At 54.3% G+C, this 13611-nt stretch overlaps 4 protein-coding genes across 4 annotated transcripts; 2 read left to right on the top strand and 2 right to left on the bottom strand.

Annotated features, from left to right (window-relative positions):
- Nucleotides 1-627: 627 nt before the first annotated feature.
- G647_08262 (uncharacterized protein) lies at nt 628-1895 on the bottom strand (the record flags this gene model as incomplete). Its single annotated transcript, XM_008732574.1, has 4 exons — nt 628-1016; nt 1071-1665; nt 1723-1833; nt 1887-1895. 4 exons carry the CDS (start codon nt 1893-1895, stop codon nt 628-630), a joined length of 1104 nt encoding a protein of 367 aa, XP_008730796.1.
- A 490-nt stretch (nt 1896-2385) lies between these two features.
- Nucleotides 2386-5150, top strand: G647_08261 (uncharacterized protein; the record flags this gene model as incomplete). Its single annotated transcript, XM_008732573.1, has 3 exons — nt 2386-2430; nt 2620-3283; nt 3334-5150. 3 exons carry the CDS (start codon nt 2386-2388, stop codon nt 5148-5150), a joined length of 2526 nt encoding a protein of 841 aa, XP_008730795.1.
- A 504-nt stretch (nt 5151-5654) lies between these two features.
- Nucleotides 5655-8500, bottom strand: G647_08260 (uncharacterized protein; the record flags this gene model as incomplete). Its single annotated transcript, XM_008732572.1, has 2 exons — nt 5655-7920; nt 7971-8500. The coding sequence occupies 2 exons, from the start codon at nt 8498-8500 to the stop codon at nt 5655-5657; spliced, it is 2796 nt and encodes a 931-aa protein (XP_008730794.1).
- A 2237-nt stretch (nt 8501-10737) lies between these two features.
- Nucleotides 10738-13509, top strand: G647_08259 (uncharacterized protein; the record flags this gene model as incomplete). The annotated part of the gene is made up of 1 exon (XM_008732571.1): nt 10738-13509. One exon carries the CDS (start codon nt 10738-10740, stop codon nt 13507-13509), a length of 2772 nt encoding a protein of 923 aa, XP_008730793.1.
- Nucleotides 13510-13611: the final 102 nt, after the last annotated feature.

Below are 13611 nucleotides of genomic sequence, written 5' to 3'. Positions count from 1 at the left end.
GGAGCTGATCAGACAACTCCGAGATGGTGTGGCTCGTCACTCGGTGATAGATAGGAAGGTGAAGGCTGCTGCCAATTCTTGCTTGCTGTTCCCTGGCTTGAGGTGCGGTGGGAGGATGGTCACTCGTCGACAGACACCAAAATTCTTAATAGTTGCAGCTAGCGGAAGGAGGGATCGACATCAGATCTGGCTCGGGATCTCGTGCCCCAGAAACAGGTTTCAGATTCCCAGAATATCTACGCGGTATGTTCAAGAGACTGCAGCTTGGGACGCGACACCTGTCTTTTCTTCCCTGTTGCCGACCTTTCGACTCCGCTGTGGCACAGGATCATGCATTGTGCGCGTGTCTCATTCTGCGTGAGCCCGTTGTTGCCCCCGTCGTGTTCTCAGAGAGGCGTGTTTTAGCAGGAGCGCCACAGGCACGCGCCCCGGCTCTACGGCCTAGCCCCTCTTAAGCCCCTATGGTGCCGCGTGGTGCCGTTGCAGTGTTTGGCTGTGCCGTAAAGGGGCCGACAGCCCAAGTACCTCACAGTAGGGGAGCTTTGCGGCTCATTTTTAAGGGGCTCAGGAAGCAAAGGCCTGTTTCATTACGAGTACGATGCAGGGCCTGGTCATCATCGTTCCACCTCACCAAATATCACGCCAGTTGCTTGCGAGCTGCTGCTCCATATCGTTCCATCTGCCCTTCCTCAGAGGATCCAGAGTCTTCAGCGTCTGCAACCACTCTTTCACCTTGACGCCGTCCTCCTCCTTAAGGCACGAGTTCACCTTGCCTTCTAAGAGCGTGCACTCAATCAGCGCCTGGTACGGCCACTTGCAATCTTGGGCATCCTCCAGAACTTCCTCAATGTATTCCCGCTCTGCAGCGATATACTCTAGCCGCGCCTCTTTCGAAAGATTTGGTGCCATGCTCTTCGCCGCCTGGTCTGGATCAAACGTGCACATGAGATTCTGGTGGTAGAACCATAGCGACTGGTCGTAAGGGTCGAACAGAGCTTTGTGGATCAACTCAAGTTCTATACGAACAGTGAAGTGAGCATGGGTGACATTTGAGGAGCAAGGTGGCCTACCTTCGTCTAGCATGTTTTGTCGTTCCTGGTCACTAGCACTCTCCTCGTCTAGGATCCTGAGGATGAGCTTGGTGCGGTTATGCCAGGCTGAGAAGTTCGAGAGATTTGTCCCAATCATTTTCTTGGTGTAGTCAAACTCTGGCCGTGCCATGCTTTGTCCTTGCAAAGCCGGGCTCTCCAGATTTTGCACCACTGTCCGTCGATAACCCCAGCCATGGAAGTTGCGGCTGTCCCGATTGAGCATTTTGCCCACCAACCCCAGCTCCTCTTCCCATAGCTTTCGGGCTTTGATCGCGGGCACAAGGATCGTTGCTTGTTCGAGAAGCCATAGCCTGTGGTTCCAGATCCAATAGCACTTGGGGAATTTGAGCAGCAGGGGAAAGAGGAATTGCAGGTCCAGTTGAATAATATCGAGTACCTGGCTGATTCGAGTGTCTTCGTCTATTTCCTCGGCTGATGTTTGTCTCGCGAGATCCTCGAACTCATTCACGTAGATGCGCCGGCGGTGGTTCCAGACAGTGTAGTACTCTGGGTTCTTCTTCAGAAGTTCTGCCGTCTTTTGAAGCAATTCTGCTGTGTATTCCTTTGCAGCAACCTGAACCAGATCATCGTCAGCATTATTTCCTCGACCGGGTTATCTAACATCAATAACCTTGTCATTTACTTCCTCCACGAGCTGCTGATACTGGGCGATTTCCTTCAGCTCCTTCTGCCGCGCTTCTGCCGTTCGCTCCTCACGCGTTGCGGCCCGAGGGATACCATGCTACCTGCGATATTAACGATGAACAACGGTGAAGCGCTCGCCCATTTTCTTACACTTGACATTATCGAACCTTATTTTGATCAAGGTGCGAGGTCCGGTCAGTTGGGGGTTCCGGGCTAGCGAGCACGTAGAAGTTGCGAGGGACGAGGAAGATGGAAGGATGATGTGAGGTGAAAGAGCGACCGAGATGAGGGCGAGAAGACATCGATGCCAGTCAAATTCCCAGGCAGCACATATTATTCCTTACCACACATGCCAACATCCATACTAACCATGCAGCATAGACAGGTGATGGCCTGCTCCTAACATAGATACAGTACAGATCCAAAGGTTTATTCAGACCTAGCCTGCATCGACAGCAGCATTCAGGTTCCTGGTCCCTTTCTCGCAGCGTTCGACAATGACTGCCCACTGCACACCAGCTATCATTCTTTGAGCGACCAGAATTTTGGCTTGCTTCTGCGAGCTCGGTCTGAAACAGCGCAGCTCGTCTCTAGCGACAGTTTTTGAACGAGACACAAGCGCCGCCCCTTTTGCACGGAAGCCTCCCCAATGAGCAGTGACAGCTTTAGCACAGGCTCATCGATTCAAGCTTTGGTACCACCTCCTCGCTTCGAAGCAGATAGTCATGTTGAGCACGCTGGCAGTTCTGCATTCAGATTGCACTATCCTCCTCCCCGGGGCCGCCCTCTGCTTCGTCAAACGCCTCAACACCAATCGACATCCAAGCTCTTATCTGAAGATCATCCCTCTTTGACACCTCCGAGCGGGCGACCATGTCTATAGCAAAGACGAAGCGTCAGTGCCGGGAGCCCAGTCCGATCACGAGCTCATTTCACCTCCCCTGATCGATTCATCCCCCAGCGACCGTTCCACATTGACAGACGAGAATCCTACCAGACCAGCAAGCCCCCGGTCTTACTTCAGGGCCGCGAACGATATGAACGACGGCGAGACAACATTATCGACCCCTTCCGCTCCGTGAGTGAGGGTAGATTGCGGTCGTTGACTCGGCAAAGGAATGCGCGGAATGCCTACAATCTTCGCCCTCCTCACTACGTCCCGTCCTTTGTCCACGGAAGAGATGCCACTCCCGCTCACATCGATGCAAGAATAGCTACAAGGACCCTCCGGCAAATCAGCGGCGGCTTTTGGACTGTGGGAGGTCGCTTGTCTCTTCAGCTTAGCCAGTTGCAGGGCATCCCTTCTGGTTCGGGCCGCCTGTTGGCCAGTGGTACCACCGCTCCACTGCATACAGCTTCATTTCTGGACGAGGCTACTCATGACGACAAGGTGGTCGCTCATGAACGCCGCCTTGCACTCGCCCTCGACATCGATCAGGCAAGCCGAGTCCTGATGCACAATATCATCCCCAACAAGGCGCTGACTCACCAACACAGTCCGTTCGTCTGGACGAACGGTGCCTGGACCCGGGCAAACGCGTCACCCTGTAAGTCACTCTCCTTCACGTTCCGCCATGCGGCTGCTGACACGCAGCAGTTTCCCCGAAAACAGATGAGCCACTTCGCAGCGAAAAGGCTGTTCCTACGGTGCCATTTAGAGTCCTTGACGCTCCCAACCTCAAGGACGACTATTATTGCTCCATTCTCGCCTATAGCTATACTTGTCACACGCTGGCGGTGGCACTGGGTCAAAAGGTCTATCTATGGACAGAGCAATACGGAGTGCGATACCCTCCGCTGGCTCCGGTACGATTAACCAACTTCGTGACTTCTTTAGCATTTTCATCTGAGATAGGAGGCAAAGCCATTCTGGCAGTCGCCCGCAACAGCGGCAGCGTCACGCTATGGAGCTTGCTGGAACCACAACCACGATTTGATGCGCCTCACTCCTGTGCAGCGTCTTGTGTTGCCTTCAAGCCAATGCAGACGAGACGACCAGACATTACTGGGACTGGCATGACCTCTTGTGAGGACTTGCTTGTTGGCGACGACTCCGGCAAGATATATTACTATTCATTGGAGTGGCCGGAATTCGGTGCAGGGTCAATGACCTTGTTGGCAAAAATCGACGCTCACAGCCAGAACATCTGTGGTCTCTCTTGGTCTCCGGATGGACACCGATTTGTTTCTGGCGGCAACGATAACCGAGCGCTTCTGTTCGACCCAGAGATATTTGTTAATACAGCGGTCCAAAGATCTTTCTCTCAAGACGTTGTCGAGCATGCTGCTGCCACGGCCCAGAATACGGCTGGTGTACGGGCCACGCCGCCTGTGTCGCCGGAAAGGTCGGGAGCCATAGGTCCAGGAGGAGCTATGGAGGCCGGATTCCATGCACCTTCGATACAGCATCTGGGACTGCAAACACCACCTCCGAGCCCTGCGCGCCGTGGACGGAAGGCGGGGCGAGCTCCACGGGCCAATCGATGGATCTTCGAAGATCAGAACCTTCTTCCCCGTCAACAGTCGATGTTGCGGAATGCCTTGGCCAATCCCAGTATCCCAGGTCAAGTCAATGTACACATTCATTCCTTCTACCATTTCGCAGCCGTCAAGGCAATTGCATTTGCTCCGTGGCAGCCAAACCTACTAGCCACAGGAGGGGGAAGTAATGACCGGCAGATTCATTTCTATCACACCGGATCAGGAGCTACTTTGGCGCTCATCAACGTCTTCTCACAAGTCACCAGCCTGGTTTGGAGCACGACGAGGCGGGAAATTGTCGCAACATTCGGATATTCACAGCCTGAGCATGAGATCAGGATTGCTGTATTCAGCTGGCCAAGCTGTGAATGCGTGGTGAGCATCCCTTGGGAGCGGAAGCAAAACGGCGAGATTGGTCGCGCTTTGTGGGCAATCCCCTACCCCGGAGGACCGAATGATGCCATTCCAACCAGGAGACAAACTCAGTCCAACGAGGGTTTTGCTGCATGGGAAGCGGTTCGACGAAGAGAAGCAGAGCGGAGACGAGGCACTGCAACTACAACGGACACTCCTATTCCTCGAGTACAGCGCAGTCCAGCACCTAGTCCGGACCGAACAGCGCTGCTAACCACACCGACAAGGCGAACGCGACTCTCCTCCTGGAGCCGACCACGCGACAGTGGTCACGGAAGACAGCTCCGCGGCGAAGGTGAGCCCTGGGCAAGTCGCACCCAGCAGGAAGGGAGTCTCATCATCGCCTGCTGCGACCAAACCGTCAAGTTCTTTGAAATCTGGGCGGGGAAAAGTAAGGGCAAGAAGAGTGGCGGATTGGGGAATCGGCCTGGTGTGCTCGGTGGCAGCCGGGTGCTTGAAGGATGGTGTGACTATGTAGACGTGGATGAGATTGGGTACGGGGAGGAGGTCATCCGGTAGTGGATGAATGGCAGCGAAGACCAAGAAGAGGGAGTGCATTTTATCCTTTGGAAAGAACGTGCACCATCAGCGTTCCCGACACTCGATAGCCACACCAAAGGGATCAGCTCTACGTAGCAGTATCCGAGGAGACACGGTTGTCAAGGAATCCATACTGAATCCTGTGGGAAGAAGTATTCTTAAGCTGTTTCATATCATTCATCGTGTCTACGGCTTATGCCCCTGGACGATTGGATTTGAATCAATGATATCTCATATTGATGCTCACGCTCATGCTCGCTGGTATCCAGGTCATCCAGGTCCTCGCTATGCTTTTTGCTTAACACTTTTGATCGTCATAATCACATTCAGCCACGTCCCGTGGCCCGAAGCACAGCCGTACTCCTTCCCGTAAGAACATTTCCTCAACATGTGAATAATCCATACCTCCCACATCTTCCAGGACAAGGAAGCGAACCTCCTCCGTCCATCAACCATGCCTCACAGCACGGTGCAGAAGCATTTCTAATGCCTGTTCTTCTTTAAAGGTCGATCCTTCTCCGCCGACCTCGACTTGCTCTTCTTCGCGCTGGTGATATCGAAACCGACATCGAGATCCATAGCGTCCCTCTTTGGTTTTGATTTCGAGGGCTTCAGAAGAGGCATTGGTTCTGGCTCTGGCTCTGGCTCCTCCACGTCTTCGTTATCTTCATCTTCACCTTCACCTTCACCTTCACTGTTGTCGCCAGCCACCTTGATCTCGTTCCCGTCGTCGTCTTCTTCTTCGAAATCCACACTCCCGTCGTTGATGAAGCTGTCGAGATCACTGCCCTCGTCTTCTTCACCGTCTTCACCTTCTTCGCTCTCATCATCGAATCCCGAGACCGAGGACGCTGATGACGATGCGGCCTCAGCTGGCGAGGGCGCTACGTCGTCGGGATCGGACTCTCCTGCAGACGATACGGACGCTTCGTCGTCGACGAGGCGGGTCCCATTGGGAAGGCCTTCTTCGTCGGATTCTTCCTCGTCGTTATCTTCATCATCGTCATCGTCCTCGTCCTCTTCTTCTTCCCCTTCGTCGGAGGACTCGACGCCGTTAGCGAGGATTTCGTCGTCTTCCACATCTTCCTCGTCGTCTTCATCTTCATGGCTGGCGCCGATGAGATCGTCCAGCTTGGTTCCTCTTCGCGCCCTCTTGGCCGGGCGGACGGTGAAGCCATCCTCGTCCAGATCGTCGTCGCTGTCCCAGTTATCTTGCCCTTCGAGGAGGATCACGCCGGGCTGGCCCTGGCCTGCTTCCCTTTCCCCCCTCTGCGCGGCAATAGACTTGCGGAACTGGACCTGCGCGTCCAAGAGATCTAGTTTCCCTTTCAGAACCAACAGGTCGTCCAGCGTTCTCATCCGTTCGTTCAATACCGCATAAAGGGTCTTGACCTTGCTGATGACGTCCGGCATGGAGGCAATCGCCCCGCCGTGCGCGATGCACGTCCATTGCACCCAGGCGATCAGATGGCCGTACCGACCGGGCCTGCTCGCCAAGCGTTCCGCGAGTTTCGACAAGAGAAGGCCGGCGAGAGTAGAGTCCAGGCGCTGGATCGTGGACTTCACGATCGAGGCGTCCGTGGTATGCAGGACTGCTTCGAGGAGGGATGTGTCGTTCGTCCGGAGGGATTGGGTGAGAACCGTTGACAGCGACATGCCTGCGGGGAGCGCCATGGCTGGGAGTTTCGGGATGGCTAAAGCCGTTGTGTCGGCAGGAAGAGCGGCCGGGATGGAGATCTCAGTGGGGTGACGAGCGGCGAGAAGGTCGCCGAAAGAGGGTTCCTCTTTATCTTCTTGGGCTTCTTTTTCTTCCGCGTCAGGCATCTCCTCGTCAGAGTCGGAGGCTTCTGAGGCATCTTCGTCTTCGTCTGCCTCTTCATCTTCCTCCTCGTTGTCTGCCTTGGCCGATGCTTCGTCGCCGGAATCATCCTCGTCTACGTCGTCCTCGCTCTCGCCGCTTGAGAGCTCTATCGCATCCGCTGTGGAAGGACCGCCTGCCCCACCGCTGACGACCACAGTCTTGGATTCGTCGACCCTCACCTTGCCCGTATCCTTGACTCCATTCAGTGTGGCGGTGTTCAATGTATTCGCACTTTTCACTTTAACCACGTCTTTCACCCCATCAAATAGCAACTCTCCATTTCCCTCATCTTGCCATCTCACCTTCTGGAAGGCCAGGTCGACGCCGCCATCCGCGGAGACGATGACAAGGTCAGGGCCTTGCAAGAATGCTGCGACAATTGGGACGGACTTTGTCTTCGAGTCGGGACTAACTAAGCGGACGGACGCCGAGGCCTTTCGCGTGAGGTTCTTCCGACTGGATTTCAAGTCCCCGTTGATCGTCTTGGACTCGGCGAACGGGTGGGGGAATAGTTCTACGGCACCATCATGGGTAATTGCGCAGAGCATTTGTTGTCGTCGAAGATAGTCGGGTGCGTCCTTTGGCGGAGATGACAGAGCGACTGCGGTGACTCCGCTGGATGTAACTAGCGTGCGGGACAGTTTCTTCTCGGAGATGGAGTAGATATTGATATATCTGTCAGAGTCTGCAGCGAGGAAGATTTGAGAGTCGTCCGACCGGCAGAGTGAGTGGACGGTGTTCTTGAAGGAGTCGAAGCGATCTATCCGAAAATCGTCGGATGATGTAATGTCGATTGCAAATGGTGTAGAAGAGGCACAGAGGATTTCAGGAGCGACCTGGCATGGTGAAGCCAGGAGACTGATGGTGGGGTCTGGGAGGTTTATCGTCCTGTTCTTGTTAGTTGTAATCCAACACCGTGTGACGGACCCAATGCTGACCTTATGGGCTGATCGTTTAACAAATCCCATTGTATCAGCTTTGCATCTTCACCTATGCTCCAGGCTTGTAGGTAGTCTGTTGGAGAGAATTTGAAAGCCTTGATGCCTCGTTCATGTCCCCCAGAGAGCGTCCCAACCACTCTGCCTTCAGTGGGCGAGAACATGCAGATTTGTGAAGTATTTGTCCCGTACGCCACCACTGCGCCATCGTTGCTAGTCTGTTCTCTCTTGCGCTTCTTCTTCGACTGCTGTCTCTCCCGGTATGCCGAGCCATAAAAACCCCAGTCCAACGACGTAATTTTTGACTTGGTCTCGTGCTGACTCCGGAGTCGCCCTGTGCTGGTGTCGTGGATCCGCAGTTGATGACTGTCAAAGCTCTGAATAACAGATGCAAATAAATGTAGCTGAAATTGCGACGGGGTAAAGGCTGACTTCAACACCGACGATTTTCGAGCATTGTTACCGGCGGTCACGGCGGGCGCAGAGGCCGACGATTTAGAGACAGCCACTTGGGCATCTTTGCGGCCCATGGCGACGGTATGATCGCAAAGGTCAAACGGGGAGGACAGTGGGATTTCGGGCAGTCTGCAAGCTTAAAACATGGCAGCGCTGGTCGAGAGCATGCGTCTGGGTTTTGCTGCCGCTTGTATTCCCAAAATTTGTCGCTCAGTAGAAAAAAGTTGCGATGTGGAGAAGGATGGCTACGGCGAAGCACTACTCAGTATGACAGCGAACCATTCGGCGCTTTGCCGTTTGTGTGCCTAGCGTCTTTTCTTGTGTTCGGTGCCTTCTCTTCGGCGGCCCCTCAGTCAATTTGCAACACTCCTTTGTGATTTTTCCTTTTCTGCTCCATCCTGATTATGATCGTTATACTGTCGTCGCCTCTTCGGTGTTTGCAGCATCTACCCTCGAGGAATGAATCCCGACGGAACACCACTTGCTAATCTATTACCCCAAATTCGCAACAGGCCCCAGCCACTCGAAGGCATGTTTGCAGTATGACTGACACCAAGGTTTTACAATGCCCTGCGCCTGTCGTCTTCGAGGGCATCATTCCTAGGTCGCCCAACCAAATACTTTGTGTCACGAAAGATATCAGCGCTTCAGTTCCCATCAGAATTTATGCTTTGATGTTTTTTTTTCTATTGACAGGGCTTTGAACTGCACCAAGGCATCGTCGCCCAACGACACCTATGCTGGACTTTTCACATTCAGAAGTCCCAACGGTGAGTTGTCGAACTACGTACTGATAAGCAGGCAGATTTTGTCCACAGGCAAGGCTACGTGGATTTACCTCTTACCACTTCCGGCTCGACCGGTCAAGGCGGAAACTTGCGGAAATTATGCCAACAGGGGCAGACATGCAGGAATATCAAGCTTGGCGACAAACAATGGAAACCACAGCAGATGTGCAGCGACAATGCTTGTGTCTACTTCAGGTGCCACAACGACGGCGAAACATGAGGGTCAAACTGCTTCTCGAAGATCGCCTTTATCATCTCCTCGTGCGCGGCAATTCCATGACTCATTGCCCGCGTCCGTCACGTGACCGTCGCTCCGCTGCAACGATGGTGAGGCGGGAACAGGACCCTGCTGGCTGCTCACCTGCTCGGAATGCTGTACTGTGTCAGCAACACCCTGCTGCAAACAGGGCCGGGTGCGAAAACCCATTTGCGCGGGAGAAGCTCGTTGAGACAGCAGAGACAGGTGGAAAGCGGATGAGAGCGTGTTTGTACTTGTGAAAAAATATGGAGAGGCGGACAGGGTGCTGCAGGCTGTGATTTGCTAGGTTGGAGGCCCGAGGTACGCGAAGGTGTCAGAAGTGGGCAACTGAGAGATGGATGATGCATGGCGGAAAAAGGGTGGCGCACAGAGAGGGCTAGCGGCTTCTGCACGGCCAGATGCTGAGCTCTGACTGGAAGGAGCGCGGGGCCTGCAGGGTCCCCCTGGCATAGCGTGCTGGGTCGCCGCAGGGCAAGTTGATTTCTGCGCACTCCTCGTTCCCCGACCCTATTTATTCATTTACCGTGCCCCCTTCGCAAATTCGTGAGCCCGCGTCCGACTTCATCACACTCCCGTCAAATCTTAAGTCCCTAAACTCCGCTTGGGTTTTTGGGACGCGCTTGTCGCATAACAAAGCGTCTTCATCAAACACCGATGCGCCCATCCGCGATCAACTCCCAATCATCCATCAACCCTTAGCAGCGCATCCTCCTCGCTGCCCAATACATCGTATTGCTGGTGCCTGCGCTTGCTGGTGGGAAGTGCAGGAGTGTTGCGACGCCCAGAACGGAACGGAAGCCACTGATTGGTGGGCACGCGATTGGTCCAAGACGGTCACGTGCCAATCCGAATCACATGACCGGCCAGACTCTTCTCAACGCCTTGTTGCCGCCTTCATCCATCGCCTTCGACGCAGAGTTGGTCGTCGCCACTTGAATGTGTCGGCGCCTGGCCTGTGACTTTGTCGACTCCTTGATAAATCTCGACCCATCGCCCCCTGCCACTGCCTTTCCCCACAGTCACGCTTTGTGCCCTTCCTTTCTTGCGCCTTCTTTCGCCACCTGTCCGCTCTGTAATATCAGCCACTTTAATAAGTAATTATTGCGCAACACCTTTTGTTCGGCTGGTCCGATATCCACCTACCTGAGACTTCCGTGTTATCAACTCTTGGCAAAATGGACGTTGAGATGCAGATGGAGGCCAGTGGGTATGTGCACTTCACTTTCTTTCGATCTAACAGGACACTGACCCGACCTTCACCAGGATGCCGACCCAGTTCAAATCGACCTCAGATCAGCCTGAAGTCACTCACATCGCAGACAACATGGCTGCCTCAATATCAAACTCAGAGGCAGTGATCAACCCGAGTCCGCCGAAGCAGTCCGCAGATGATGCGCCGCGGCCAGACCGAGTAGAGGCAGTAGAGGCAGTACCGGAAGCAGTTCCTGAGCAAGCGCCTTCAGCCCCAGCAGAGACACCTGCCACCAACGGCATCACAGAGCACGTCGCTGAATTTGCGGAAATCACTACTTCCGCAGTTCCTGACTCTCAACCTCAACCTTCTCTCGAAGACATTTCTGCCGCACCTCCAGTCGCCACATCAGCCTCCGACTCGATCCTCACAGAATCTTTTGTTCCATCTTCCATACCCGCTGAGATCCAGTCGTCAGCAACACCTGTCGAAACCACTCAGTCCACCATGGACATCTCAGAACCCCCACCAGTTCCGGCTGAAGCGCCAGTGTCTGATCTTCGAACCGCACCTCATTCCGACGCGCTCCCACCTGAAGCCGTCGCGAAGGTCGAAGCTCAGAAACACGAACTGGACAATTCGGCCGATCTGCCCACCGCGCCTAAGGCCGATATCCCCGACACCTTACCTTACGTTGCGCCATCAGTAGATGTGACCGCAAACAACACTGGTCTTCCTTCGCCTCCCGCACAGTCGCCTCCTGCTGCGCCACAACCAGAGCCTGCGGTGTTGCCTGAGCAAGTCCCAGCTGTCGAACCAGTACCTGCAGTTGACACGCTGCCGCCAGCAGAGCCCGAAGAACCGGCGCCGACACCAGCTGTACCCACGACAAGCGAATCCGCGGACCAAATCATGACCGATGCGCCTGCCCCCTCCACCAAACCGGTCCATGAGCGCGAAGAAGACGGCGACGATGTGGAGCGTGCTTCGAAGCGTGTCAAGACTGACGAGCCACAATCAGCAATCGAGGAGCCCCATTTCAAAGTTCCAGAAGTTCCCGCCGCCTCACCGCCTGCACTTGCAAACGGCGAGAACGCTGTGTCCGCAACGATCACAGAAGACGGCGATGACACCGTCACCCCAGCGCGCTTGGCTCACATGAAGAAAGTCATCTCGAACCTGAAGAAGAGCAATGCCTCGGCTAATTTCAGACTTCCGGTCGATTATGTCAGTCTGAATATTCCGACCTACCCCTTAGTTATCAAGCATCCGATGGACTTGGGCACGATCGACAACCGACTGAAGCGAAACGAGTACAACTCGGTTTCTGCGTTTGTGGCCGATTTCGAATTGATTATCAGCAATTGCTACACATTCAATGGCATCGAACACGGAGTGTCGCAACAAGCGAGAAAGATGAAGCAGTCCTTCGACAGTCAGATGAGGAATTTGCCCAAGGCGAGCATTGAAGAGCCGTCCAAAGAGGTGAAGAAAGCGGCCAGAAAATCAGAGCCAACTCGAACGGCACCTCCACGCCGACCGTCCGTAAGCACTTCTACAGTGACTGTTGGTTCTGCCGGGTCACCTGTGTCAGCGGCTCCATCCACTCCCGCGTTCGCCCTCAACCCTGATGGTATGCCTCTCATTCGGCGCGACTCGAGCATCACAGATGGGAGACCGAAACGAGCCATTGTTCCAACCAAACGCAATTCGGAATTCGGAGCCGGAAGGCCGAGAAAGAAGAAGTACGAGTTGCAATTGAAGTTCTGCGAAGAAGTTCTGAAAGACCTCATGTCTGCGAAGAACTGGCAGGCAAATCAGTATTTCATGGACCCAGTCGATCCGGTCGCGTTGAACATTCCCACCTATTTCCAGATCATCAAGAAACCCATGGATCTGAAGACGGTCAAACAGAAGCTCCAGAACAACGAATACGAGAGAGCGAAGGATTTCGAGGAAGATGTCCGTCAGATCTTCAAGAACTGCTTCAAGTTCAATCCCGAAGGCGACTTGGTCAACAACTCGGGGCATGCGTTAGAGGCGTTGTTCAACAGCAAGTGGGCGACAAAAGACGAGTGGCTCTCTGCCCGAGAACCGGCATCTGTTACGCAATCGGATGCAGACGAGGATGAGGACGACGAGGAAGAAGAAAGCGAAGATGAGGGGAATGAAAGTGAAGAGGACCGCAGCGAACAGATCAAGCTATTGCAGAAACAGATTGAGGCCTTATCGAAACAGGCGACCGAGTTGAGCCAGAAGAGCAAGAAGTCCAAGTCACCCAAGGCCGGAAAGAAGAAGGACAAGACGAAGGTCAAGAAGGAGAAATTGGAAGCACCGGCGCCGAAAGCCAGCAAGGACAAGAAAGAGACCAAGAAGAAGTCGGCTAAGAAACCCGAAAAGGAGCGCTACGTGACGTTTGCTGAGAAGCAGTACATTTCCAATGGGATAGCGATGCTACCAGAGAAGCAGATGCAAGAGGCCCTTCGCATCATTCAGCAGAGTGTACCATCCCTGGCCAACAGCGACCAGAGCGAGATTGAGCTGGACATCGAGGAGGTGCCCAATAGCGCCCTCCTGAAATTGCTCGGCTTTGTCAAGAAATACGCTGGACCCCCTCCCGATGAGCCGAAAGCCGAACCAACTGAGACCTACCATGCACCGGCCACCTCGAAGAGCAAGAAGAGCAAGCCGATGAGCAAGCATGAGCAGGAGGCGCAGATTGAGGAGCTGAAGGGTAAGCTGGGAGCGTACGTCGGACCAATTTCACCGAATGCGGTGCCCAGTATTGAGACTGGCGATAGCAGTGACGATGATGACAGCGGCGAAGAGAGCGAAGAGGAATAGGTGCATCCAAGCACATCGAGCAGGCGTGGCTGGTGTCGGGCATTCGCATCTTTGCTTGGCATTTCGAAGACACATGGCGCATAGCCTTGGGAGGTTCGAGCG

This window comes from Cladophialophora carrionii (genome assembly GCF_000365165.1).
Source record: "Cladophialophora carrionii CBS 160.54 unplaced genomic scaffold supercont1.7, whole genome shotgun sequence".
Lineage (NCBI taxonomy): Eukaryota > Fungi > Ascomycota > Eurotiomycetes > Chaetothyriales > Herpotrichiellaceae > Cladophialophora > Cladophialophora carrionii.
The sequence above is the reverse complement of the archived record's forward strand: the minus strand, read 5'-3'. Positions and strand labels throughout refer to the sequence as shown.